General features: G+C 41.1%; 1 protein-coding gene across 3 annotated transcripts; it reads left to right on the top strand.

Moving 5' to 3' along the window:
- The first annotated feature begins 2230 nt into the window (after positions 1–2230).
- Positions 2231–25874, top strand: sypl2a (synaptophysin-like 2a). Of its 3 annotated transcripts, none has more exons than XM_035778390.2 (8): positions 2231–2490; positions 2749–4552; positions 4785–4881; positions 11465–11539; positions 22367–22485; positions 22868–23066; positions 23298–23471; positions 23648–25874. In XM_035778390.2, the coding sequence occupies exons 3-8, from the start codon at positions 4810–4812 to the stop codon at positions 23768–23770; spliced, it is 762 nt and encodes a 253-aa protein (XP_035634283.1). In that variant the 5' UTR covers positions 2231–2490; positions 2749–4552; positions 4785–4809; the 3' UTR covers positions 23771–25874. The 3 variants fall into 3 exon arrangements, with proteins under 3 accessions (XP_035634283.1, XP_052383146.1, XP_035634284.1); XM_052527186.1 differs by having other exon boundaries at positions 2746–4552; XM_035778391.2 differs by lacking the exons at positions 2231–2490; positions 2749–4552; positions 4785–4881 and adding an exon at positions 11075–11278.
- Positions 25875–26736: the final 862 nt, after the last annotated feature.

Genomic DNA, 26736 nt, shown 5'->3' with positions numbered 1-26736 from the left:
AATACCAAGAGAGTGCAAAGCTGTCATCAAGGCAAAGGATGGCTACTTTGAAGAATCTCAAATCTCAAATCTATGTTTTATTTCATAGTTTTTATGTCTTCACTATTATTCTACAATGTAGAATATATATATATATTTGTTTATAAAAACCCTGGAATGAGTAGGTGTGTCCAAACTTTTGACAGGCACTGTTTTTACAGTAGTTCAATATTTTTTCTCCATGCTTCCGGTTGAACTGAAACAGGTTTCGAGCCTGAAAATGAGTGTAACAGTATAACTTTAGACCGTCCCCTCGACCATACCCTTCCAGAGCAAGGGGAACCACTACTTCAAGGTCTCAGAGCAAGTGACGTCACCGATTGAAACGCTATTTAGCGTGCACCACCGCTAACTAGCGAGCTATTTCACATCCGTTACATTAGCACTTAGACGTAGAGCCCTGCAAGGGATTTAATTTTTAAGGCTAAGCCCTATGGTCATGTCCTACCCTACACAGGCCCAATTGCTTCTTCCAAATTTAAGGTCTGGCCTGAAACCAGAAATTATTAGTCTGTCACTTGCTCCTTGCGTGCAGCTCCTCTGCATGCATCAATAGCAACGGCTCAACTGGGCTGCTCTGCTCAATGAAGGGACACGAGCTCTAATTTAAGGTACAGTAAGTATTCTGTGAAATAATCATTCCTGTCTTATCTGATTATGTTGAAGCACAATGTTCAAACACAATGTTATGATCTCAGTCAGACATGACTGTACTGCACAGCAGAGCACAAGCAAATGGCTCACCTTCAAAATGTAAATTTAGAGATACCCGAGCCCTGCCTGCACCCTAGTTATTGATGGAAGAACAGGCCCTACCCGGCTCTAACCTAATGTAAAATGTCGAGTTCGGGTCGTCGGGTAGCAGAGCTCTACTTAGATGGCCCGCCTATGAATTTTCTATACAGAAAAAACCCTGCAATTAACTCCAATGACTGTAATTTCCTCAATTTTCAAATGTTAGTTTGAGATTTTGGCAATGTAGCCATTTATCTACTTCCCCATAGTCAGAAGAACAGGAACAGCTAGCGTACTACCTGTTCCTGTAGACTTCCAGTCATTGCACTAATGCTAGTTAGCATTGGCTCGTGAAACTTCCTTCGTAGTGAAAGCAGAGACGTAAAAATGGCAACCATGATGGTATTCTCTCATGTTATTTAGAGGTGTAACCAGACCTCACCTTCTTGACCTACCCTCACTTATTAATCCAGTTGACTCTCCAATAGGGAAAATATGTTTATCCTCCGCTCCCTCATAACAACAGATCTATACGTGCTTTATTTCAAAGGGATATTGTATCCGTTCCTTGTGTCACAAGTTACTGGAATACATTGGTCACTAATATCTGTTGGAAATACATCTGGTTATTACCACACAAATACTTGGTTGTTGACAAGGTCAAAGAGGTCTCTTTCAGAATGATCCATAAGTATTACCCTGCGAATCATTACCTGAAGAAACGAAAAAATATACATTAACATTGATTCTACTTTTTGTGTTGAGCATCCAGGAACGGTTTCACATTTATTTTGGCATTGTCTACATGTAAAACAATTATGGAAAGATATTCACAGTTGTTAATATTCTTTATGACTTTTTTTTATCTTATGGGAGAATGTGCTGCTCGGTTTCCTTAACCATAATAAAGATAAAGAAAAACAATTTTACCTCATAAATTTTACCTCATAAGGAATTCGAGCAGTACATTAATACGGGGAGGCAGGGTAGCCTAGTGGTTAGGGCGTTGGTTGCAAGTTCAAATCCCAGAGCTGACAAGGTACAAATCTGTCGTTCTGCCCCTGAACAGGCAGTTAACCCACTGTTATTGAAAATAAGAATTTGTTCTTAACTGACTTGCCTAGTTAAATAAAGGTTTAAAAAATTAACGTCTTCTAATAAGAAAGCTGTTAAAACAATCAATATGTGTGTTTCTTTTCAGGTCTTTGTATAATCTGTCATTTGTTGTACCCCCTAGCATATGTTATAATTTTCTATTTGTGTACTTATTGTATGTATACAGACCTTTCTACATTGGTAATATTTATTTTTTATTTTTATAAATTTTAAAAAGCGAGACAGTTTTGAGGAATTTACGTCTTTGGTCCACACTCCAGTCCAGCTGGTGGCGGTAATGCAACACTAAAGTTGGTTGTCAACCGCCATTTTAAAACCACTGAAGAAGAAGAATTTTGGCATTATCTTCCCCTCTTTCCAATTTGCAAATGATGGTGGAATATTGACTGGACTAGGATTCCCTTCACAATGTTAAAATTACAACTATTTAACACGTTTCTTACCGACCGATTATCAGCGGCCGCTGTGGAAATATCTGGGGCATTTAAAAAACCTTAGCAGAGTACCAGGAAGAACTATCCCGTTCAAAGGAGGAGATTGAACGTCTACAAAGGATGCTAGATTTGGTTTTGGAACCCGAGATAAAGTTACATGGAACAGGTTTGTAACTAGGCAGTGAACTAATTTTACCTGCATCTCTACCTAGCCATCTAGATTGGCTAGAAGTTTTTCCCAACGCTTGTTGTAAATATGTCAAATTTAGCCACCCAAAGCCACTGCTAAACAAACAGTTATGTTAGTTGGCTGTTAATTATGATCTGTTTTGAGGAATAGAAATCTTAGCAAAATTATATGAACAAAACTATGATTGAATTTGTAAACACATTGAATGTTTTCTTCTATTCTTTCTACAAGAAGTGGTTTCTCAGCAAGAGGGGAGCCCCAGTTTGGGCCAAGACCCAGATCCCACACAGATTAAAAATGAACAGGACCCTGAGCCAACAATGATTAAAGAGGAAGAAGACCTCAGGACCAGTCCGAAAGATCACACACAGATTAAAGAGGAGGAGGAGTTCTGGGTCAGTCAGGGCGGAGACCAACTTCAAGGGCTGGAGTCTGATATAAAAGAGTTCATATTCAACCCTCCCTATATTAAAAGTGACTGTGATGAGGACCCATCTCAACCCTCACACATTTACCAAAGTCAAAATGTAAAGAACAGACTCTATACCTACCAACACAACTGAGCAGATGGAAACAGAAGAGAACTACAGTGTCTCTCAGCCCTTCTCTGCAGTAAATTGTGCTCTGCTGATGAGACTAGAACAAGAGAAAATGCTTGGGTTGAGAAGGGAGAAACATCGTCAGGGTTAAAGCGGAGTTGTGGAGGCAAAAAATATTGTTGCCATATCTGTGGCAAATGCTTCGCACACAATACTAATCTGAGAATCCATATGACTATTCACACAGGGGGAAAAGCCATATAAGTGCAAAGACTGTGACAAATGCTACAGTGCAAAGGCAGACCTTGTAAGGCATATGAGGAATTGTCATTATTGGCCAGGGCATGTTCTAGGAGGACATTTTAATCAGGAAACCCATCATACTGTGACAAACAAAGATGCTTTATTAATGTGTGATGACAAGGAGTTGCTGGGAAGATGCAGACTGGCCACCCCACATATGCTCTCTAATTCTCTCTTTCTTTCTCTCTCTCGGAGGACATGAGCCCTCGGACCATGCCCCAGGACCACCTGACATGATGACTCCTTGCTGTCCCCAGTCCACCTGGCCGTGCTGCTACTCCAGTTTCAACTGTTCTGCCATATTATTATACGACCATGCTGGTCATTTATGAACATTTTAACATCTTGGCCATGTTCTGTTATAATCTCCACCCGGCACAGCCAGAAGAGGACTGGCCACCCCACATAGCCTGGTTCCTCTCTAGGTTTCTTCCTAGGTTTTGGCCTTTCTAGGGAGTTTTTCCTAGCCACCGTGCTTCTACACCTGCATTGGTTGCAGTTTGGGATTTTAGGCTGGGTTTCTGTACAGCACTTTGAGATATCAGCTGATGTACAAAGGGCTATATAAATACATTTGATTTGATCAGGCAAGAATGAAGTTTCTATTGGAGTTAGTCAGAGACTCTCACGTCGTCAAAACATCAATGTCAAGACATTTCTCCTGAAGTTAAATTACTAATAACCCTGGGTTACTTGGCCACAGGCAAGATGCTACTGTGCAGTAGTGACGATTTGGGACTGTCAAGCTGTTCTATAGCTCATGTCAGAATGGTGGTAACACAAACTATCAATGCCCTCTCAGATCCTCAACTAGTAGGCCAGTTCGTTGCCTTCCCGCAAGATGCCAGCCAGCTCCAACACAACCAAGCTAGGTTTAAGGCAATAGCTGGCTTCCCCAGTGTTGCTGGAGTCATTGGCACAACTTTTAGCAGCTCAGTATTAAGTACGACATACAACAAGGAGTTCAAGAATTTCCCTGGAGACCCAATTATTTTAATCGACACCCACATGGTGTTCGATGCACACTGCAAGGTTATCTATGTTGTGCCGAAGTGTGTGGATCAGGAGATACTGAGTGAGGGTGGCCTCAAACAGATTGATGGGCTTCTTGCGCTTGCTCATATCACTTGCTGGGGGACAGTGCTGCTCACATCTTACCTCCATCCACTGCCTGGCCCACAGTTGAACTACAACAGGTAAGATGTTGTATTATACATGTTTAAAATCAACCTTTTCATTGAGTTTAACTTTAAATGAAGTAAGTTGGTTGTCGTAGCAAATTTGTGAATAGGAATACTTAGTACATAACCACCCGAGGAGAAATAAAACGGTGTGGTTTTCCAATTGTCAGTATCCCCTTCTCTGTCTTGTATCTATGATCAATTTGGCCTATTTTAGTGATACAGATGTTGTGGTGGTTATTTTCAGGGCACTTAAGAAAACGTGAGATGTAATGAGGGGCATCAGCCAAATGAAGAGGAGATTTCCCATCCTGCAAGCAGACATCCAGTTGAAGCCGGAGAGGGTGAGCAGGATTATTATCATCTGTGCCATCCTGCATAATATCTGCCGTGACAGGAATATCCCACTGCCTGAGGGGGTAGATGATGTTGATACTGATGATGTCAAAGTGAAAGATGATGGCTGAAGAGACTGGGCCAGTAGAGAGCCTACCCCCAAGTGATCTTCACTACAGACTCTACTTTACTGATCTACATTTCAAGTAGGCTGTAGAACAGACCCTGAATGTGTGGCTATCACAAGTACTGTACATGAGTTGGCTACAAATGATATGGGAAAATGTGTTTATCGATCAGTTACAGTTCAACTGTCACAAGGGTGAGTTATTGTTGATTTTAAGAATAAATCATTAACCCTGTTACAGGCACTTTGTCACCTTTAGTCACTTTAGTAATCATTTTTCTTAATTTAACAGCTTGAGATGGGGAAAACATGTTTGTTACGAAGTTGAACATGTGCTCTTTATGGCAATGCTACAATTAGCTGAAGTGTATAGTTATTATTATTTTTTCAAAATTACACTAACCACAAGGCACGCCATTCGTGGAATGGCTCACATTTTTTGTATGGGACAACAACACTCTGGGCTCCCGAGTGGAGCAGCGGTCTAAGGCACTACATTTCGGTGCTTGAGGTGTCACTACAAACCCTGGTTCAATCCCGGGCTGTATCACAACTGGCCGTGATCGGGAGTCCCATAGGGCGGCGCAAAATGTTGGTTAGGGTTTGGCCAGGGTAGGCGGTCATTGTAAATAAGAATTTGTTCTTAACTGACTTGTCTAGATAAATAAAAGTTATATGAATGGGTGTCATTTTCCCTGACACCAATTTTTAAACTCTAAAATGATATTTGGAGAACAGCAAATTACCTCAGCCGTTATCACATTGGTTGCTGTAGTTTCAATCACCACAGTCGATCTACAAACACATTTTGTCTTGTAATTTCACACTGGGATGGTGCGTTGAAACAATTAGCTAGCATAATTATAGAATTTCTTGCACAGCCGCCTAGCTAGCTAGCAAACTTGAATGATGCTCAGAAATGAGCTACTCTCGAGGGATCACTATGGTAGCTAGCTATGGTTAGTGACGACATGATAATGATGGCAGTGTCATCATATGTCCATGCCACTATAGTGTAACTTCGACAACAGCCTCTATCTATCACGACTTTAGGGCACCTCTCCTTGCCCATCAACTCCCATTTCTGGGTGTCAAGGTTAATCGACTCTTAAGATTCATTATTTTTCCAACGGATGAAACTATTTGCTATCGTCTACTTCAAGAGCGAGCTAGCGAGGGAGAGAGAATGCTGGGAGGGGGGCACAGCCAGGCATAGGTAGGTGTGTCGGCCACCAGGTAGAAAGTCACAACCGTGCATCGCTAATCAAAAGATGTAGGCTATCCCAATGCAGTATTTAGCAATTTCTTGACTTTAAAAAAAAGTAACCTTTATTTAACTAGGCAAGTCCGTTAAGAACAAATTCTTATTTACACTGACGGCCTGGCGAAAGGCCTCCTGCGGGGACGGGACCTGGGATAAAAATAAATAAAATACAATATAAATAGAAATATAGGACAAAACACGCATCACAACAAGAGAGACAACACTAACTACATAAAGAGAGACGCAAGGCAGCAACACATGACAACATGGTAACAACATGGTAGCAGCACAAAACATGGTACAAACATGATTGGGCACAGTCAACAGCACAAAGGTTAAGAAGGTAAAGATAACAATACACCACACAAAGCAGCTAAAAATGTCTAAGAGTGTCCATGATTGAGTCTTTGAATGAAGAGATTGAGCTAAAACTGTCCAGTTTGAGTGTTTGTTGCAGCTCGTTCTAGTTGCTAGCTGTAGCGAACTGAAAAGGGGAGCGACCCAGGGATGTGTGCGTTGGCAGAATGGGTGTTGTATGCAGTGTCTCGCTCAAGTTCACTAAAGTAGGGGTTTTTGGTGAATAGGCTGAGCTATTCTTCATGCAACAGACCTTAGACCAAACACACACTAGGGTTTTTACATTTTTTATAGCTAAGATAGATGATCGGGACAGGCAGACAGAACCGTGCGCATAGGCTTTATATTGGTTTATCTCAATGTCTTGTTTAGCAAAGCCTCATAAGTTAGTATGGCTACTCTATTCTTCATAGTGCCAGTAAATTTAAGTTTAACATCGCCAAATGCATCAGTTTAATTAGCCCTCAGTGTGCAATAAAAGTATTGTGCCTATAGTTTATTTAATGAAACCCTGGCTGGCTGTTTATGTCAGGGCTATCCAACCTTGTTCCTGTTGACCTGCCTTCCTGTGGTTTTTCGCTCCAACCCCAGTTGTAACTAATCCGATTGTTTATCAACCAGCTAATTATTGAATTAAATGCGCTAGATCAGCGTTGGAGTGAACCTACAGCATGGTAGCTCTACAACAAGAACTGGGTTGGAGAGCCCTATCCGAGGCAATAGATGGCAAAGCAGCATCCCCGCTAAACTTTTTTGGAAATGTCAATTTCACTTTCTCATCCATAAACGGTCAAGTGCAAATACGGTTCAGCTGGTTGTTTGGAAGGATGTCTACCATGGATCACTAAAATAATTATGATCAGGCTCTGTGGCGACCCGTCGTTCAGGGCAGGTGGGGCAGAGACCCACGTTTTAAAAACCTCTGACTCCCCATCCCGCATGAGGGAGCGTAATCATCGACTGACACTAGTTAGCATAACGCAACGGACATAAATATTCCTAGAAAATATTCCTATTCATGAAAATCACAAGTGAAATATATTGAGACACAGCTTAGCCTTTTGTTAATCACCCTGTCATCTCAGATTTTCAAAATATGCTTTCCAGCCAAAGCTAGACAAGCATTTGATTAAGTTTATCGATAGCCTAGCATAGCATTTTGTCCAGCTAGCAGCAGGTAACTTGGTCACGGAAATCAGAAAAGCAATCAAATTAAATCGTTTACCTTTGAGCTTCGGAAGTTTTCACTCACGAGACTCCCAGTTAGATAGACAATGTTCCTTTTTTCCAAAAATATAATTTCTGTAGGCGAAATAGCTCAGTTTGTTCTTCACGTTTGGCTGAGAAATCGCCCGGAAATTGCATTCACAAAAATGCAGAAAAATATTCCAAATTAGCACCATAATATCGACAGAAATATGGCAGACGTTGTTTATAGTCAATCCTCAAGGTGTTTTTCAAATATCTATTTGATAATATATCCACCGGGACAATTGGTTTTTCAGTTAGGACCGATTGGAATAATGGCTACCTCTGTATTTTACTCGAGAATCACTGGCAGCCATCAGGTGACTAGTTGCGAAATGTAGCCGCTTACGGGTATTCTTCAACATAAATGCGTAAAACTACGTAACAATGCTGTAGACACCTTGGGGAATACGGAGAAAAAGTAATCTGGTTGATAGCCCATTCACTGCTCAATAGGGACTCATTGGAACGCAGCGCTTTCAAAACACGAGGCACTTCCGGATTGGATTTCTCAGGCTTTCGCATGCAATATCAGTTCTGTTATACTCAGACAATATTTGTACAGTTTTGGAAACTTTAAAGTGTTTTCTATCCTAAACTGTCAAGTATATGCATATTCTAGCATCTTGTCCTGACAAAATATCCCGTTTACTATGGGAACGTTATTTTTCCAAAAATGAAAATACTGCCCCCTAGTCACAAGGTTTTAAGCTAAAAATTAAAACACATTGTTTTGGGGGGGGGTTGCCTGTTTTTAGCTGTGTAGTGCTAGGGCAAAAGCCAAAACGTGCACCCAAAGGGATCCCCGACTCTGGGGAAACACTGGTCCAAAGGACTGTACCTGGTTCGGATTTCAAATAAACATGCCCTGTCTCTTTAAGAACAAGTTAAAACTGTTGTGACTTTACTTTCATTAATCTGATGACTGTTATTTATCTAATCAACAAACTATTTTTAATTGTTACCAATTAAATGAATCATGTAACAATTAACTAATTGGGAATTGGGGCACCACGAGAGTGGTTCCTTAAATCTCCTGGATTAAACTAAAGGTCTTAACCTATTACATTCATAAACCGTCAACGTATAATCATAACCTTGTATCATATCATCATTCTGAACAATCATAACCTCCTGCATATGCTAAAACCCCAGCCGTACTTATGATTCGGTACTGCACAAATTGGTTTAATTATTTATGTACCAGCTAACTAAATGGTAACACAAGATAAACATACACACTTAATACATTAGAAACAGGTCCCTAGTGGACTGACACAATATGGCGGCTTGTTACAAAAAGGATGGCGAGGGAGAGAAGGACATAGACATAATACTTTGGTACATTTAGAAACTACTCGCCTGTTTGGAGTAAATAATCATGAATGTATTTACGTGTAAATGCTTTGGTTTTTCGTGTAGTCCTGAACAGAACTACAAAGTTGATTTCCCTTCCATTCGCTCCTAAAGTTGCCTCTTTGAAGATAGGCTAGCCAGCCATGTCGATTGTTCCCATTGAGTGATGAGAGTAGCGTACTTCTGTGATTTTGAGAATAGTAGTAGAATGGTCCCACTTAAGTTCATTTTTCTAGACATTTACTTAGGACAGCTATGATTTTCGGAGAGGTGAATATTGGCAGTGATTTTTACGGGAGATGAGTATCGTCTCTAACTCGTGTTGAGATTTCATTGTTCAAACCACTTTGAATGTGAGCTGCAGCTCAACGCCTCTCTGGTCTGATATGTTAATTCTTAACACACCATTTTATACAGTTCATTCAAAATGGACGGTTTGTGAGGCTGACAGGCTCTCTGACCTCACTCGAGGAGCAGTGACTACTCACTTGTACAAAGTTATAGAAACAATTACCTCTTAGTTTCTAAGATCACATCCCTCTCGTAACAAAAACACTCATTTGTCACATTTCATACACAACGTAGAGGATGGAGACTTCGTACATGAAGTGTATGTACTTTTCAAGTTACAGTATTTCCTTTATAACATGTTTAATGGCATCACAAAATAACAACCAAAATGACATTATTAATCTTTAGATCGCCGCTGACCATTTCACATGTTCTATGTTAGACTTATTGTTCCAGTATTCGCTTTAGAACTTGTTAGTTTCAGCGGAAAACGTATGTGAAACAAAGGCACATTCCGTGCATCACTGATCAAAAGATGTACTACGCGAAGTCATCGCAGGGTAGATTAGTGGTTAAAGTGTTGAACTTGCAACCTTTCGGTTACTAGTCTCAATCCCCGAGCTGACAGGGTACAAATCTGTCGTTCTGCACCTGAACAGGCAGTTAACCCACTGTTCCTAGGCCGTCATTGAAAATAAGAATTTGTTCTTAACTGACTTGCCTAGTTAAATAAAGGTAAAATAAAATAAAAAATCCATTGCCATGACAAAACCAAAGTCATGACAAAACTGTGTTAATTGTGGGGGTGCCATCTTTTTGTGGATCAGAAGTGTCCGGTGCAAGAGAGACTGGTTGAGGTTGCCAGAGTAGAACAAAAGGTGTCATATGGTGAGGCAGTGAAAAGAGTAGAGGATGATTGGTCAAGGTTGAGTAATATGGCCTTGGCGAATATGGAGTGATACGAATTTGTACTTCAGTAAGGTTGTCTTCTTTGCATTCATTGCCATGGTTATCAACTGTATCGCAGAAATGGTATCACAGAAATAAATGTTGTGGTGGCAGCTGCAGAGAAGTACATAGGTGTATGAGATTTTACTGCAGAAGAGTTACAAGGTGGGTTGAACAAGAGTCCCATCCTGCCCGGCCGTCGGCCTGATGTAGAATCAGTTAGGGTCAAAGTAGTGGAATGGGGTAATTGTTTTTTGTTATGGGATAGTGGTCTATAGGTGTAGGTCACAGGAGGTTTGTCACACCTTAATTGGGGAGGATGGGCTCGTGGTAAAGGCTGGAGTTGAATCAGGGGAATGGTATCACACATACATCAAACACATAGTTTCCATGTAGTTGATGCCATTCCATTTGCTCCGTTCCGGTCATTATTATGAGCCGTCCTCCCTTCAGCAGCCTTCTGTGGTGTAGGGGTTGTTGATGGTGGAATTTGTTCATTTCCCTCTTACTTATAACAAAATGTATCATGATCGACAACACTCCAGCACAGTAGGTGGCGGCATGCACAAACAAAATGTACGATCGCCATTATACCAAAGAAGAAGAAAAACAAGTTGCTTGTCACGTGTGCCTATACAGTTTAGAAAGTTTGACAGCAGTTTTACAACATCTGCTGCCTGCCAAAATTCAGTCGAATGTAAACCAGAGGTTCGTCCAAGTACAAGATTGTTGCTTTGGGAGAATATACGTTTTCTTCCAGTAAAGGGAACTTAACGAACAAAACTTCTGAAAATCGAACATGGAATTTATTCAGGTGGGTCGGCTGACACGAGCTAGCCAACGTTAGCTATCTACTGTAATGGTGAAGGTGACAAACATTCGTAAATATGTTTTTGCCAGTTAGCTAGCTAGTTTCGCAAACTCAAATAATTTGATTGAAATAATTCCTGACAACCGTCATGATTCAGATGTTTTGTCTTCGTCTTTTTTTCAACTTAAGAAACTGCTTTCGGGATTCAGACTTGACCTGGGACCGTTGAAAGAACCTCTGGGATTTATTCGGGTTCTAGAATGGGTAAGATATCCTTAATTATATATCTTAACCAAAATATGTGGTGCAATCTATTAATGTATCTTGTCTTGAAGCTGGCAAACAAGCACTAAATTCACTAGCTAGTCATTATTGGTTAATGTTGCTGGCTTTTCAGGTAACGTTAACGAGCTACCTACTTTTAACATTATTCAGTAGTTGAACAAGTGTATTGATGCAGATAGTGTTTCGGTTGTCTTAAAATATAGCTCTCTGCTAGCTAACGTTGGCGAGCTACAATCTCAAACACCAAAGCTTCGTGCGTAGATCTCATCGGGCAACACCCTTTTCAGCGACTGTCTATTTTGGTTAGCTAGGACTCGTAGCAAGTCGCCCCTTCAAGATGATCTTGCACTTGAGTTTTGGGTTGTTATAGTAAACGTTATGTAAGGCATAATCAACGACTCTGTCTAACTATGCGTTCTATGGAAAATAATGAACGACGTGTAAAGTGTGTTACACGACCCCGCTTGCGGAGTGGAACTAACCTTACATGGAGTTGCATTATTTTCAAGTGAATGCAATCCAAGTTGATGAAACCTTTTATACCATCTCTATAAATTAACACATTTGCTGTGTTAAAATGTGTTAAACATCCACAGAAGTTAGCAAGCAAGTGTACTAAATAGGTAGCTAGACTTGTTTCCTTGGTATCCAAACATACTTGCTAGTTTAGCTAACCAAAACATTAGTTAACTTTCTATTATGAAAATCAATGTAATAAATTACTGTTTTAAATTGGACTTTTGCATTCGAAAGAAACTCAAACAAAGTGTAAGAATTAACTGTAGCCATTGAATTTCTCAGTACCGATATACACACATTACGTGAATTGGTTACAACTGTTGGTTCTAGTACTGATTGGTTGAAACTGCATTTGACAGTTTCTTTTCCACAAGTTACCACCAGATAAATCTATGATTTTAAAATGCCATTTACTTTGTTCCACCTGTCTGCGCAATCCACTGTCTCATCAGCCCAGCCAGTCAATGTATAAACTTGATCTCCACTAAAAAGTACCTAGACGTTATCTCACATTTCTTTTAGACTAACATTTTAGTTTTCAAAAGCAGAGATTTGTGTAAACCTTGGTGTCTGCCTCTCTGACATTTGCAACATTGTTTCAATCTTCAAATTCGATATCCAGCAGTCCGGTAGTAATAAACGTGTCGAGAGTCGGGACGAAACAGACATGCAAGCAGCGTTTCTCAGACAATCGAAGTCATCAATCAGCTGGCATCATTTTCATGGATATATACAAAGAAATGTCAATTGAAAAAAAAGGTCAAACGAAACAAAGTGCAGCTAGTTTAGTATTTTCAGCTTCAGTTTGACGTGATTGTATTAGCTGTGTTGTTGGCCATCTCCTCTGAACAACAGTCTCCTGACTAGTGAACATTTTCTATGCCAGATGAAATCATGCCTCATTAGTTCATTGTTATGGATGTATCCAAATAAATGTCAAAAGAAAACAGCTTATGCAGTTACTGTTATTTTGACTGCACTGTTTAACATGACTAAGTTAGCCGTATTTGGCTAGCTAGCAAGCAAGGGATAAGAACTTTGCCAGCCAGTATGCAATGGAAAGTTTAGAATGAACAACTGGGTCATGTCCATAGATACAGAAAGTCTCTGACCGCCTCCCTAAAGGCTGTCTCGTTGTTGGTGGTCAGGCCTACCACTGTTAATTGTCATGAGCAAACTTAATGATGGTGTTGGAGTCATGCCTGGCCACGCAGTCATGGGTGACAGGGAGTACAGGAGGGGACTAAGCATGCACCCGGGAGGGGCCCCAGTGTTGAGGATCAGTGTGTCAGATGTGTTGTTGCCTACCCTCAACACCTGGGGGTGGCCTGTCAGGAAGGCCAGAATAAGTATTCAAAAATGCTGTGGTATAATTTAATGTCTGAGTGTAGACTGATGCTTTACTACCTATGACCTAGCTAGATCTGGACTTAGATTGGTATTTCGATGACCGGAACAAAGTTGTTGCAGATAGTGTCAGCATTATTGTGACGCAAACTGAGAGCTAGAAGGCTAATGGATCCCGTACGCAGTGCAAACCCAATTTGCAAGTTCCTCGTGCTCATTAGTAACCAGGGCAACTAGGCACCTGACCTAATTTGTTACCGCCATGAGTACAAGGACATGGAAATTCCACTTATGATATACAGAGCAGGTAGCTACTTATTTCCTAACATGGGCTTGCTTTATGAATTAACTGAATGACGGCTTTTTCACAGTGCTGCCTCCTTGAGCTACATTTCTGTAGAGCACTTTACTGACTTGATGTGAAGTTCAATGACTCTTGAATGTCCATAGTTTGTCACTAGCTGATTTCACGGTTTGGTTTAGCTGCTTATACAGCAAAGAATCACCTCCAAGTCAGTATAATTCAACCCAAATCAAACAGATCACAAGTTAAGTTAACTCAAATAATGTTTAAATTTGACCCTAAAAAATATGCGGGAAATGCCCAGCCCAGCACATTGGAAGGCCGACTTACATATGCTGCACTGTGTAAGAGGTATTTAGCTAATTAGCTGATAGTGTGCAATTTCGAGCAGGGATGTTATGTGAAGTTACTTTTTAGAGGTGTAGCCGGCTGGCCAAAGTGAATGTCAGCAGCTGCAACAGAAATAGCTTGGATTCATGAACTTTATAACTTGACTGAGTAGCTGGCTCAGGATACAAGGAGGAGGACCTCTGGTTCTGATCCATGGGCATTCGGTTTTCGGGTTTCTGTATAGGTCCTACTGTATACACATGCATATCTGTTCGAGTGTGTACTCTGTACAGTACTGGTATTGTTTTTGTATGCACTACATTCAGACTGCTGTTAGCCTAACGCACAGGCACATGCACGCACTAACTGTTGACGGCCGTTAATGTACTGTCTGTGTATGCTTAAGGTGTGTGTGTGTGTGTGTGTGTTTTAGTAGATCGGCCAGTGACAGAGCCCTGTAGGTAATTAAGACAGACGTTATCTTTTAGGTTGGAGTTTGTATCCAATCCAGGACGTCCTCTCCCTCAGTCATCACTATCTGGCCATGCTAGAGGACATAAATGTAGACTTTCTAGTCCAAAATGTTTTTTTTTTTTTTAAAACCTCTAAGCTTTATGTTAACCAGTAACTTTACCCTCACCCTAAATTAATTAGAAAGGGCTTATGTTCTTTGACCATAATTCCACTCTGGTCCATTCTAGCATTAGTGACTACCCCCCTCCCTTTCCTCTGTCCTGTGCCAGCCAGCAACATGCCTCTCTGGTCAGAGAGGGGAGTGGCCAGTTACCAAGAAATGCACTGTAAATCCTGGCCAACGCTGCAACACAACATTCTCAGAGCGTCAGTGCAGAGAGGGAGTGGAGGCAGGGTTTACTTTATATACACCAGTGATCCTGGTGCAAAACCATGGCCTGCATACTGTTGCATGGTATGAGGGAAGAAGAGTTCAAATAAGGCAACATGTATCCCTGCTATGTTTTGTGGCTGCTTTATATTTTTGTTCAGTACAAATCATAAAGGGAACATGTAAAGTGTTGGTTTCATGAGCTGAAATAAAAGATCCCAGGAGTGTTCCATATGCACAAAAAGCTTATTTCACTCCAATTTTGTTTTACAAATTAGTTTACATGCCAAATTAGTTTACGTTTCCCTTTTGCCACTAATCCATTCACCTGACATGTGTGGCATATCAAGAAGCAGATTAAACAGCATTATCATTACACAGGTGCACCTTGTGCTAGCAACAATAAAAGGCCACTCTAAAATGTACAGTTTTGTTACACAACACAATGCCACAGAAGTGTTGAGGGGCTGTGCAATTGGCATGGTGACTGCAGGAATGTCCACCAGAGCTGTTGCCAGATTATTTAATGTTAATTTCTAGTGATGTGACATTTTTGGCCGATACCAATATCCAATATTTTCCTTGCCCCCCAAAAATGATACCGATATTTAAATTTGTGGCCTTTTAAGCATTCTCGTACAGTTAAATAGTTAACACACATGGACGCAGCGGTCTAAGGCACTGCATCTCAGTGCGAGAAGCGTCACTATACTCCCTGGTTTGAATCCAGGCTGTATCACATCTGGCCGTGATTGGGAGTACCATAGGGCATCGCACAATTGGCCCAGCATCGTCCGGGCCGTCATTTTAAATCAACATTTGTTCTTAACTGACTTGCATAGTTATATAAAGGTTACACACACACACACTGACAAAAGTTATTTTGTTGGAATTTGCATCTCCATTACCAGTAAAACATAATCAAAAACTTATTTCTTTCACTTTATGTGCTGTTTCATTGTTCAGTCGTTTCATTCTCAACCAGGATTTCTATGGAAAGCCGGTTGGGTCTTTGCGTGTCAAAAAAGAGACGGCAAATAACACTAACGTGTCAAATAATACTATTTGCCTTGTCAAATAAGCTTGTTGACTAATCAGGACTTGAATATGACTTCATGTCACATAAAAATGTAACACTTTCATACATTTTTTACGTAGGTATTGCACAGGTGTAATCAATCACTTGTATTTCATATGTCACAACGATTCATCGATGTGTATGCTATGATGCTGGTAAAGTTGACTCGCAGTCCTACAGTGCTGGACATTAAAATAAAAAGCTATCTAGCTCATGGATGCAAACAATGTTCTTCCCCCAAAACAAAAAAAACATGTGTTTCAGTAGCTATAGGTAGCTAGGTAACTATATAGCTAGGTGTCGTTTTAAAATTGCGCTAATTTATAAAACTGTTCTTATTTGATTAATTGTCGGACCCATCTATGTGACGCAAGCCACAATAGTGTACTTTGCGGTTAGCCTTCAAAATAAAAGTATGGCATAACTCGACTATTTGTATTAATTTGCATTACTGTCAATTATATACTTTTTATTTTGAAGGTAAACCGCAAATTATACTATTGCGCCGAATCCTTATTGTGTCTAGCTTCCCGGCCCAGTCGAGCCAGATGAAGCTAGCTGGCTGCCTATAACGTTAGCTTTGGGCAACAGGGTTAAGTTTTTATTTTAATGACCAGCACTGTAGGACTGCGAGTCAACTTTACCAGCATCATAGCATACACATCGATGAATCGTTGGCTAGCTATTTATTTTCTTGAACTAAAGTAGAATTTTAATTGGCTAACAACGAGTGGCAACCTAGCTAATACTTACAAGGATTCCTAAATCATTGCTAAAAATAGTGAAAATGACTGCAGTTTGTACTGGTCATTATTTTCAGACTGGTTGTATTGGTGCTAGCTAGGTACCAAGCTTAAGCTAGCTACCCCAAAAGTTGCGGTCAAACAAGTGATGCTTTATTACCAACAGGGTATTGTAAACGCATCGCTCGTGGCCGGTGTTTGCTTGTTTGCAGACGTTTTTTTGTACAGCTTTGACAGTGCTACTGTATTTTTTTTGACACGCAAAGGTCCAAACGGCGTTCCATAGTATGCATCGCACTTGGTGGTGTGTGCCGGTGCTTGACCAGTTGGCGAAAACCAACATCACCCACGACAGAGAACGGTTGATTGTCAAGGGCAATGCATTCCATTATCTTGGCTTTAATGGATTTCGCCTTTGAGTTGTGGGCTAAGTTATGAATGATGTGTTGCACGTGGAGCGCAAACTTTTACTTGGCGTCATTAAGTCATGTACCTACGTTTTATAGGTAGCTTTGACATCGGATTTTAACGTCTGTGTAAAACTAGACATTGGGCCAATACTGATGTTGGCATTTTTGGCTAATAACGGCAGATTCCAATATGTTAACCGATATATTGTGCATCGCTATTCATTTCTCTACCATAAACCGCCTTCAACATCATTTTAGAGAATGTGGCAGTACGTCCAACCGCAGATGTGTAACCACGCTACCCCCAAGGACCTCCACATCCAGCTGCATCACCTGTGGGATCGTTTAAAAACTAATTCTGGTTGCCTGGGCCTGGCTCCCCAATGGGTAGGCATATGACTTCCAAGAACCACCCATTTGGGGAGCCAGGCCCAGCCAACCAGAATTAGTTTTTAAACAATCCCACAGGTGATGCAGCTGGATGTGGAGGTCCTTGGGGGTAGCGTGGTTACACGTCTGCCCAGTCATGTGAAATCCATAGATTAGGGCCCAATGATTTTATTTAAATTCACTGATTTCCTCCTATGAGCTGTAACTCAGTAAAATCTTAGAAATTGTTGCATGTTGCGTTTTTATATTTTGTTCAGTCTAGTTTTCCTTTTTTTATACAAAAACCTACATAGACAAAAACAATAACTTAACATTTGCATACATACATTAACACACTTGCTTCCATCTTATCCACACCTAATGTTCTTTGTAAAGCTTGTCGGACTCTGCCCCATATGGCTTCAAAATGTGTTTTGTTATTTGTCTGCAAGATTTATTTCTATATTTAAAAAACCCATTTGAATCTTACATCTTCTTAACGTTGGGGTATCATTTGACTTCCAGTATTTAAGTAATGGCTTATTCAATATGCCATGACAACGATACAAGCCAGACTCTTTGAGGCACCAGCTTGTATAACAAAGGCTTGCTAACTTCCCATATCCCTTAACTCTCATCTAAACAAACTATATGAATGTACTAGCCTGTGTGCTCCCATTCTCAGTCAGGGAGGTTGGGTGTGTTACTTACTCAGGAAACTGCATAGTGGAGGGTTTATTTGGAGGGTGGCTGAGCTGGGGGATTGTTGGAATGGGGTTTGGTGGGGGCGGTGATATGAAAGCTCAGAAATGTTTTACTGTGCCAAACACCTGAAAGATGAAACCAATTCCCACAAAGTTCCATCGTAGTAGTTTATCACTGAAAAGTTTTCTTCCCTGTTTGGCTCTGCCACTGAAATTACCAGTATTTTACACTTCAGGAACTGTTGTCTTGTGTTGATACTCTGTTGGAAAAGACACTGTCCTTGATTGCAAGTCTATATTGTATCTGTTAGTGACTTCAATATGTCACGGTCCCTGAACTTCATGGTTTCTGATGCACCGTTGAACTGTTATGTAAATTGTTTCATTGTGATCATGTGGGAGCGTGCCTCAGCCAACTTTGGAGTTGGGACTATATTCAGAACGGGCATTATTCTGAAAAGGAAGTTGGGACGTGCTACACGGCCCTATCAGATATTTTCATTGGAGGAGTGATCTGCTCACAAGCACCTATTCGTTGGAACGCTGCCTCAAGCACCTAACAAGGGAATATGGGCAGAGTTAGTTTAAGCTGAACTGCGGTGCACCGTTCTAAGGCCCGTGATGTGAACGGCAAAAGTGGTGAGGGAGGAGCGCCCTTCACAATTAGAACCGTAACCTGTGTCGCTCGGTCATGTTGTGATATTAAATATACATACGTATCAAAAGTACAAATTTAAAACTTTATAAAGTGCTTATATTAAGCAAACCAGACAGCACAATTTTCTTGTATTTTTTATGGATAGCCAGACATAATTTACAAATGAAGCATTTGTGTTTCGTGAGTCTGCCAGGTCAGAGGTAGTCGGAATGACCAGGGATGTTCTCTTGATAAGTGAATGGGGGAAAACGGGCCTTTTTGCTCACTCGTGTGAAACTGGCCGGTTTCAAAACGAATGCAATCACTTTTCACCTGATACAAACTCCTCCCACCGGGGAAACCTGGGCCAGATAATTGAATCCCTTCATTGATCAAAGTTTGGGCAGCAACATAATTCTACTCTATGTATAGATAGGCACTCGTTTTTTTATTTTATTAGTCTATGCAATCAGCCCGCCAGACAGGTTTATTTCTGTAGTTCCAGAAGGTGTGTTATTCCCAAAGTTTTATTTTTACACCTAGGGGAAGAGGAGTAACTTGGAGAGATGGATACAGAGAGCTATATAGTTTATATCCTTTTGTCTATTACTTGCGTTCGCTAACTGTCACTGCGTTAACCATCTTTATAATGACCAATTCGGCTACTTATTCCCACCCATTGTCATAGGAATCCCCTCGCTGCACTCAGTAGCCTCGAATACCTACCTACTGAGCAGCAATGTCAATTCAATGTCTGTTCCACATTGGGTCAATGTCATTTCATCGAAATGGAGTGGGAAGCGACGTTGATTCAACCAGTGAGCACCAGTGGGTAGTGTGTTTGAAGATGGACTACTACATTGCTGTCATACTGTAAAGAATCACTGATCCTCAAGTCACCTTGCATCTCAGATAACTCCTCATTACAGATCAGCGATTCTGCACCTCGCCTTGCTCAACTTGAGCCCTCAAATGCACCCCTAGTCAGTCAGATTCTGCTGTTCGGAGCCAGTCAGTGTTAGTCAGTTCGCTCTCTCAGCACTCACTGAGGGAGGGAGTTTCCTGTATGACAAGAGGATGCTGTAGGGGAAGCTGATGTGGTGAGCAGAGTGGGAAAAAGGTCAAGCACAGGGAAACTCTTACTCCGGGGGGGGGAGATAGTGGTGTATGTTTTAGCTTGCGGATGTGTGCGCCATTCTCCCCACCCCTTAATCTCTCCCCACTACTCAGCTATGAGCAGAGGAAGTGGTTACCAGGGTGGTTGAGGTGAGATCCCCATAGTTCTGCCAAGTCAGGTTTTCAGAATGTTGGCTGGTGATGTGGGCAATGTCGGTGGGCCTCTTCCTGTCAGACCTGAACCCAGTGGGGCGTTCTGCTGGAGTTGGTGGTTTTCTTGCTGAGTCACCAATCCCCACGCTTTATGACAGTTTCTCAGGCCTGTTAACTTTGGTGCAGCAGGAACATCTTACCACTTCAAATGGCTCCACGTCCTGCCCGTTGGAACATCGCTCTCTCTCCTCTGTTGTAAGTTACAGAACCAGAGCTCAGAACAGCTATGATGGAGATTAGCGTGTGGAGTGCGAGTTAAATATAGCTATATACTGTCTTATGTAGGTTATATTAGGATATGTTTGTGAATGTATTAATACAACTAAATTACTAAATCAGGGGAGATTTACGATCACTTTATTGGTCAAGTGTCCAACCAGAATTTGACTTCGTCTTTTAACCCATCCCATCTGAAAAACACGCATATGCACTACTGTTCAGAGGTTTGGGGTCACTTAGAAATGTCCTTGTTGAAAGAAAGCACTTTTTTTGCCCATTAAAATAACATTTTTACTGTTGTAAATTATTATTGTAGCTGGAAACAGCTGATTTAAAAATAAATTGAATATCTACATGGGTGTACAGAGGCCCATTATCAGCAACCATCACGCCTGTGTTCCAATGACACGTTGTGTTAGCTAATCCAAGTTTAGCATTTTAAAAGGCTAATTGATCATTAGAAAACCCTTTTGCAATTATGTTAGCACAGCTGAAAACTGTTCTGATTTGAAGAAGCAATAAAACTGGCCTTTGGACTAGTTGAGTATCTGGAGGAGCATCAGCATTTGTGGGTTCGATTACAGGCTCAAAATGGCCAGAAACAAAACTTTCTTCTGAAACTCGTCAGTCTATTCTTGTTCTAAGAAATGAAGGCTATTCCATGTGAGAAAATACCACAACTGAAGATCTCGTACAATGCTATGTACTACTCGCTTCAGAGAACAGTGCAAACTGACTCTAACCAGAATAGAAAGAGGAGTGGGAGGCCCCGGTGTACAACTGAGCAAGAAGACGAGTACATTTGTGTCTAGTTTGAGAAACAGATGCTTGACAAGTCCTCAACTGGCAGCTTCGTGAAATTGTACCCTCAAAACACCCGTCTCGACGTCAACAGTGAAGAGGCGACTCCTGGATGGTGGTCATCTAGGCAGAGTTGCAAAGAAAGCGCCATATCTCAAACTGGCCAATAAAAAGAAAGGATTATAAGATGGGGGAAAAAACAGACATTGGACAGAGGAACTCTGCCAAGAAGGTCAGCATCCCGGAGTCGCCTCTTCACTGTTGACGTCGACTGGTGTTTTGCGGGTACTATTTAATGAAGCTGCCAGTTGAGGTCTTGAGGCGTCTGTTTCTCAAACTAGACACAATAATGTACTTGTCCTCTTGCTGGTGTAGACTGAACAAGAATAGACTGACGAGTTTCAGAAGAAACTTCTTTGTTTCTGGCCATTTTGAGCCTGTCATTGAACCCACAAATGCTGATGCTCCAGATGCTCAACTAGTCCAAAGAAGGCCAGTTTTATTGCTTCTTCAATCAGAACAGTTTTCAGCTGTGCTAACATAATTGCAAAAGGGTTTTCTAATAATCAATTAGCCTTTTGAAATGAGAAACTTGGATTAGCTTACACAAGGTGCCATTGGAACACAGGAGTGATGGTTGCTGATAATAGGCCTATGTAGATATTCCATTAAAGATCAGCTGTTTCCAGCTACAACAGAAATTTACGACATTAACAAAGTCTACACTGTATTTATGATTCAATTTGATGTTATTTTAATGGCTTTTCTTTCAAAAACAATATTTTTAAGTGGCCCCAACTTTTGAACGGTTGTGTATACACAGACAGGTTTTTGGAAAGGTGTGGGGGCTACCACACTGCACCCGGGGAGCTGTTGTGGGGGGGAGGGGGGGTTAAGTACCTTGCTCAAAGGAACAACAGTAGGCAATGGCATCTAGGTTTTGATACCAGCAAGAGGAATTGTAAAGGACCTGTCATTCCTTGTCTCTCCCACTCTACCTATCTGAAAACACAGCCTAGGCCTCTGACAACAAGTCATCCTTACAGGAAAGATTTTCTTAGCTGCCCACTCGGGTATGAGAATGATGCGCCCTAGATCAGTTAAGGCAAAGGGATGAGGAAAGGAAGCGACAGGCCATTGAGATGCACCCTGACTCTCCTCTTTCTGTGCAGGTGTTCACCATCTTTGCCTTTGCCACCACGGGGGGTTATTCTGGGGTGACCCAAATCCTTGTGAAATGTGCGGGGGAGGAGCCCAAGCCCGTAAGGGCAGGGTTCAGCTACCCCTTCAGGTAAAATCTGTTATCCCTCACAGATGGAGCTGCAAATTAACAACATTACTGTAATTGTCTTTCTGTGTTTGTGATTTCTTTTTTTTATAATGCCTACCTAATGGTCTTCACAATAAGCCTATTCCTGACAAAAGTTGTGTAAAATCTGCTGAAGGGCCGAGAGATGTGTAGCAAGTAATTCCAAATAGCATTTTCTATTTACTCTTAAGCTGGTTGTGATATGCTTGCATATTCACACATGGAAAAAAACAATCCAATCTTCCCACCAACATCATTTTCTTTGTCTCTGACTCTTGACTCTTTTGTGGTTGAAATGCATTCGTGCCATGCAGTTGATTTTATAGATTTTGTTTTGTTTCTCAACCGCCTCACTACTCTCTAGGTTGTCTAGCTACGGCCCTTACATGGTACCCGTGTGTAACAGCAGCGCTGCGAATGCGACCTACCTCCAGGGCGACTACTCCTCCTCAGCCGAGTTCTATGTCAGTGTCGGTGTCTTGGGCTTCCTGTACTGCACCGCCACCCTGGTGCTCTACCTGGGCTACCAGCATGTGTACCGCGAGGGCCGCGGACCCACCTTTGTGAGTCTAAAGATACCATATTATCTTGTGTTTACCACTGGTATGTTAGTTACCTTGTAGTAGACTATTATTACTACTACAGTATAGTTGTAGAATAGCTGGAGAACCATTTTTATAATAGTTAAGGTGTGAGCCTTATCGTTGTAATGATATTTATGATTGGAAAGCTACGTACCTCTGTCCTCTCCAACATGTTAATATAGTGATGATATAGCCCTGTGTTTCTCCCAGGACCTGTTGGTGACTGCTGCCTTTGCCTTCCTGTGGCTGGTGTCCTCCTCTGCCTGGGGTAAGGGCCTGACTGATGTGAAGTGGGCCACCAACCCAGGACACCTGGTTGAGGCCTGCCAGCCCCAGTGCTTACCTGGAGAGTACCCGTCCATGGGAAAACTCAATGCCTCTGTGGTGAGCAATTTGATATTGTAATACATTTCATTCGGAGTGTTCTGCATTTTATAGCTAATTCTCAATGTGAATGTGCAAGTCATGCGTGAATGACAGGCCTACAGGTATAGGGTAGCATTTGTAATTCCTTTGTCCTGTGTTTTGTCTTTGTTTCGTACTTTTCCTCCTCTGTCAAGATTTCCGGGTTTCTGAACGTCATCCTGTGGGCAGGTAACTGTTGGTTCATCTTTAAGGAGACTCCATTCCACAAAGACTCCAACCCAGCAACCACCATGGAGGGTGGAGTCCCCAGCTCTTAATTGGCACACAGAAGCTCCACCTCTACAGTTCAAACCAATTACCAAGGTGCTTGGGACTGACAGTGTAACCCTATTAGGAAAGAAACTAAAATGTAGAGCAAAATTGAGTTTTTTAACCACAAACAGCACAGGCCCCTTTTCAATGACGAATGTTCGGCTCAAGCTGAGGGATAGTAGTTAGTTGCCCATCTCTAACATTCAACACACTGAACCCAGGTTGTTGTTTATCTACTTTTCATAGAATTGGTCAGTTAATATGATTGATTTGCTAGCTGCACTCAACACTACCCCAATTTACAGAGTGATCACAACTATTTTTTAAACTTTTTTAAATGGAATTTCCTTTCCAAACTAAGTGCCTTTACTGTACATAAAATGTGTTCAGTTACTGTGAACATGGCTTGAGTTGAACACTGATGGGGATCTGGGTATTTGTGATATCCAACATGTTTGATTTGGTCGGTTCCTCTAGAACAGGTGCTTTAGATAACATAGGCCTACCACAAAACAGGGCTTGCAGACAACCTACTGTAGCTGAACTGTTCCCTATATTTGATTCATATGAGGAAGTTCAGTAATGCTGGGTTGACATACAGTAATTGCCTGTCTGGAGGTCTCCTCCTTTCCCATGAATTTGTTAAAGGAGATGTCAAAGGTCATGTTGAAAGCCCCTGTTCTAGGTTGCCTTTCAGGTCTAAATTTGGCCCTTTAAAATAAGAAACAATTTAACTACTGGCCTTTAAGTAACTCCCTAATATTCCACTACTACTGCGTGTTTTGAAACGGACCTCATAGATACATTGATGTTGCGTTTCTGTGTCTGAAAGCGTATTGCTTTGGTGCACTTAACTCGTTAGAGCTGTTTTAGCTACTTGATTGCAGTCGTTACTGATGTACAATGCGTTCCTCTCTTTGACGTGTGTTATGGCTTTTTTGTCATTATTTTGATAACCGTATGAAAAGTGCCTTGGTAATTTACACCAAATATCAGTATCTGGTTAAGAGAGTACTTACTCTCAAAGAGTAACCAAGTTATTTTGGCTACAGTCAAGTTGATGTAACACGTTTTTAGTAACGGCTGTCTGTTTTAGTTATTCAAACGGTCAGTGCCTATAGTCCTCGACAGCGCTGGTTGGTGTATGTTTGCTCAACAACCTGCAGATAAGTGGTATTTTTGTGGATATCTTGGAAAATTTAGCCAAACTTTTTTTTTAAATTTGTGTATTGTGGAGGTGACCATTCAAACAACTACAACACTAAGTTCCCTAATGTATTTGACTCTTCTCAAAAATGTTGTTTGAATGGGATAAGGCAACTTTAGAAAAGTCATTATTTATACTTTTATTTTATTTTTTACCTACATTCATTGGTCAATAAAAATTTAAAATTAAAGCTAATTTATGGCTTCTGTGTGTTAAGAAAAATATATTTTATGCAGCTTCTCTACCAGAGTCATTTTTATACAAACACAGGTCCCAGATTTGTTGCTTTTTATTTGGCACCACTGGACAAGCTAGACTTAATCATGACGCCGCCAAGTAACAAGTGGCAACATGTAGGTGCCAAAATGTGGTGAATCCTGCTGTATTTTTTGAATAATGCTTTTTTCCCCCTCACTTATTTACATTGGTCCTACATTTAATTTCGGCAATGATTGCGTTTGATGGTTATGTGGGGATGACGTGCAAAGTCTGTCCAGCTCTATGGGAAGTGAATGGAACTTGAGTTTTTTTTGTTGCTTTGCACTAACATTTGTAATTAATGTCATTGACTTATGAGTTGTGATTTGAGGGAAATGCAGACATTGTGCAATCCACATAGTGCCGTTCATACCGCCTTGGCCTCTGTAGTTATTTACAAAGGGAAGGTTTGAGTCAATATCAGTCATCAAAAGACACTGATCTAGATAATTTGTGCCATTTTAATAGAAATAACCTAGCTTTTTAGGGTAGAAGTCAGACTTGTGGGTCTTCTATATTCTCTAATGGGATTTCTGAAATTTGACTCTGTATTTATTTTGTATTTTGTTCCATGTTTGTACAAAATAAACGTCTGTACATCCTCTGTATTGACAACACATTAAAGGATAAGAGAGCTGCAACAACCTCTGTACTGATGTTTGTGTTCACTGCCCTGTAACTGTAATGTTACTACCTATGAAGTAAAACTAAAGTGCTTTTTTTTTTGCCAGAAGATGGAGCTATTGCATTTCATAACTAAGGTTGCAGTTATTTTTTTGCCCACTAGGTTGCACTGTTTTGAAGAGTCATGCCCAACCCCAAATCCTTATCCCTTTATAAACAATGAACAAAAATATAAATCCAACATGTAAATTGTTCGTGTCATGGGTTGAAATAAAATATCCCAGAATTGTTTTCCATATGCACAAAAGTTTATTTCTCTCAAAGTTTGTGTAGAAATCTTTTTACATCTCTGTAGGTGAGCATTTCTCCTTAGCTGAGATAATCCATCCACCTGACAGGTGTGGCATATTAAGAAGCTGATTTTAAAAGATCATGATCATTACACAGGTGCACCTTGTGCTGGGGCAGAAATGCCACTAACCTGTGCAGTTTTGTCACGCAACACAATGCCACAGAAGTATTGAGGGAGTGTGTAATTGGCATGCTGAGTGAAGTAATGTCCACTAGAGCTGTTGCCAGGTAAATGAGTATTAGTTTCTATACCGTTGTTTTAAAGAATTTAGCACAAGGTTCAACCTGCCTCAACCGCAGACCATGTGTAACCAGGCCAGCCCAGGACCTCCGCACCCGGCTTCTTCACCTGTGGGATTGTCTGAGACCAGCCACCCGGACAGCTGTTGGAACTGGGTTTGCACAAAAAAAGAATTTCTGCACAAACTGTCAGAAACCGTCTCAGGGAAGCTCACCTGTGTGCTCGTTGTCTTAACCTGACTGCAGTTTGGCGACCTAACCAACTTGAGTGGTAAATGCTCACCTTTGATG

This window comes from Oncorhynchus keta, chromosome 10 (genome assembly GCF_023373465.1).
Source record: "Oncorhynchus keta strain PuntledgeMale-10-30-2019 chromosome 10, Oket_V2, whole genome shotgun sequence".
NCBI lineage: Eukaryota > Metazoa > Chordata > Actinopteri > Salmoniformes > Salmonidae > Oncorhynchus > Oncorhynchus keta.
Note: the sequence above shows the minus strand (reverse complement) of the source record. Positions and strands in the feature narration are given on the sequence as shown.

Excerpts from the sequence above, each read along its gene's own strand:
- sypl2a (XM_035778390.2), top strand. The coding sequence starts at position 4,810 with ATGAGGGGCATCAGCCAAATGAAGAGGAGATTTCCCATCCTGCAAGCA. Across the intron at positions 11,540-22,366 it reads TTATTCGGGTTCTAGAATGG|GTGTTCACCATCTTTGCCTT; the intron begins GTAAGATATCCT and ends CTTTCTGTGCAG. Across the intron at positions 22,486-22,867 it reads GGGTTCAGCTACCCCTTCAG|GTTGTCTAGCTACGGCCCTT; the intron begins GTAAAATCTGTT and ends ACTACTCTCTAG.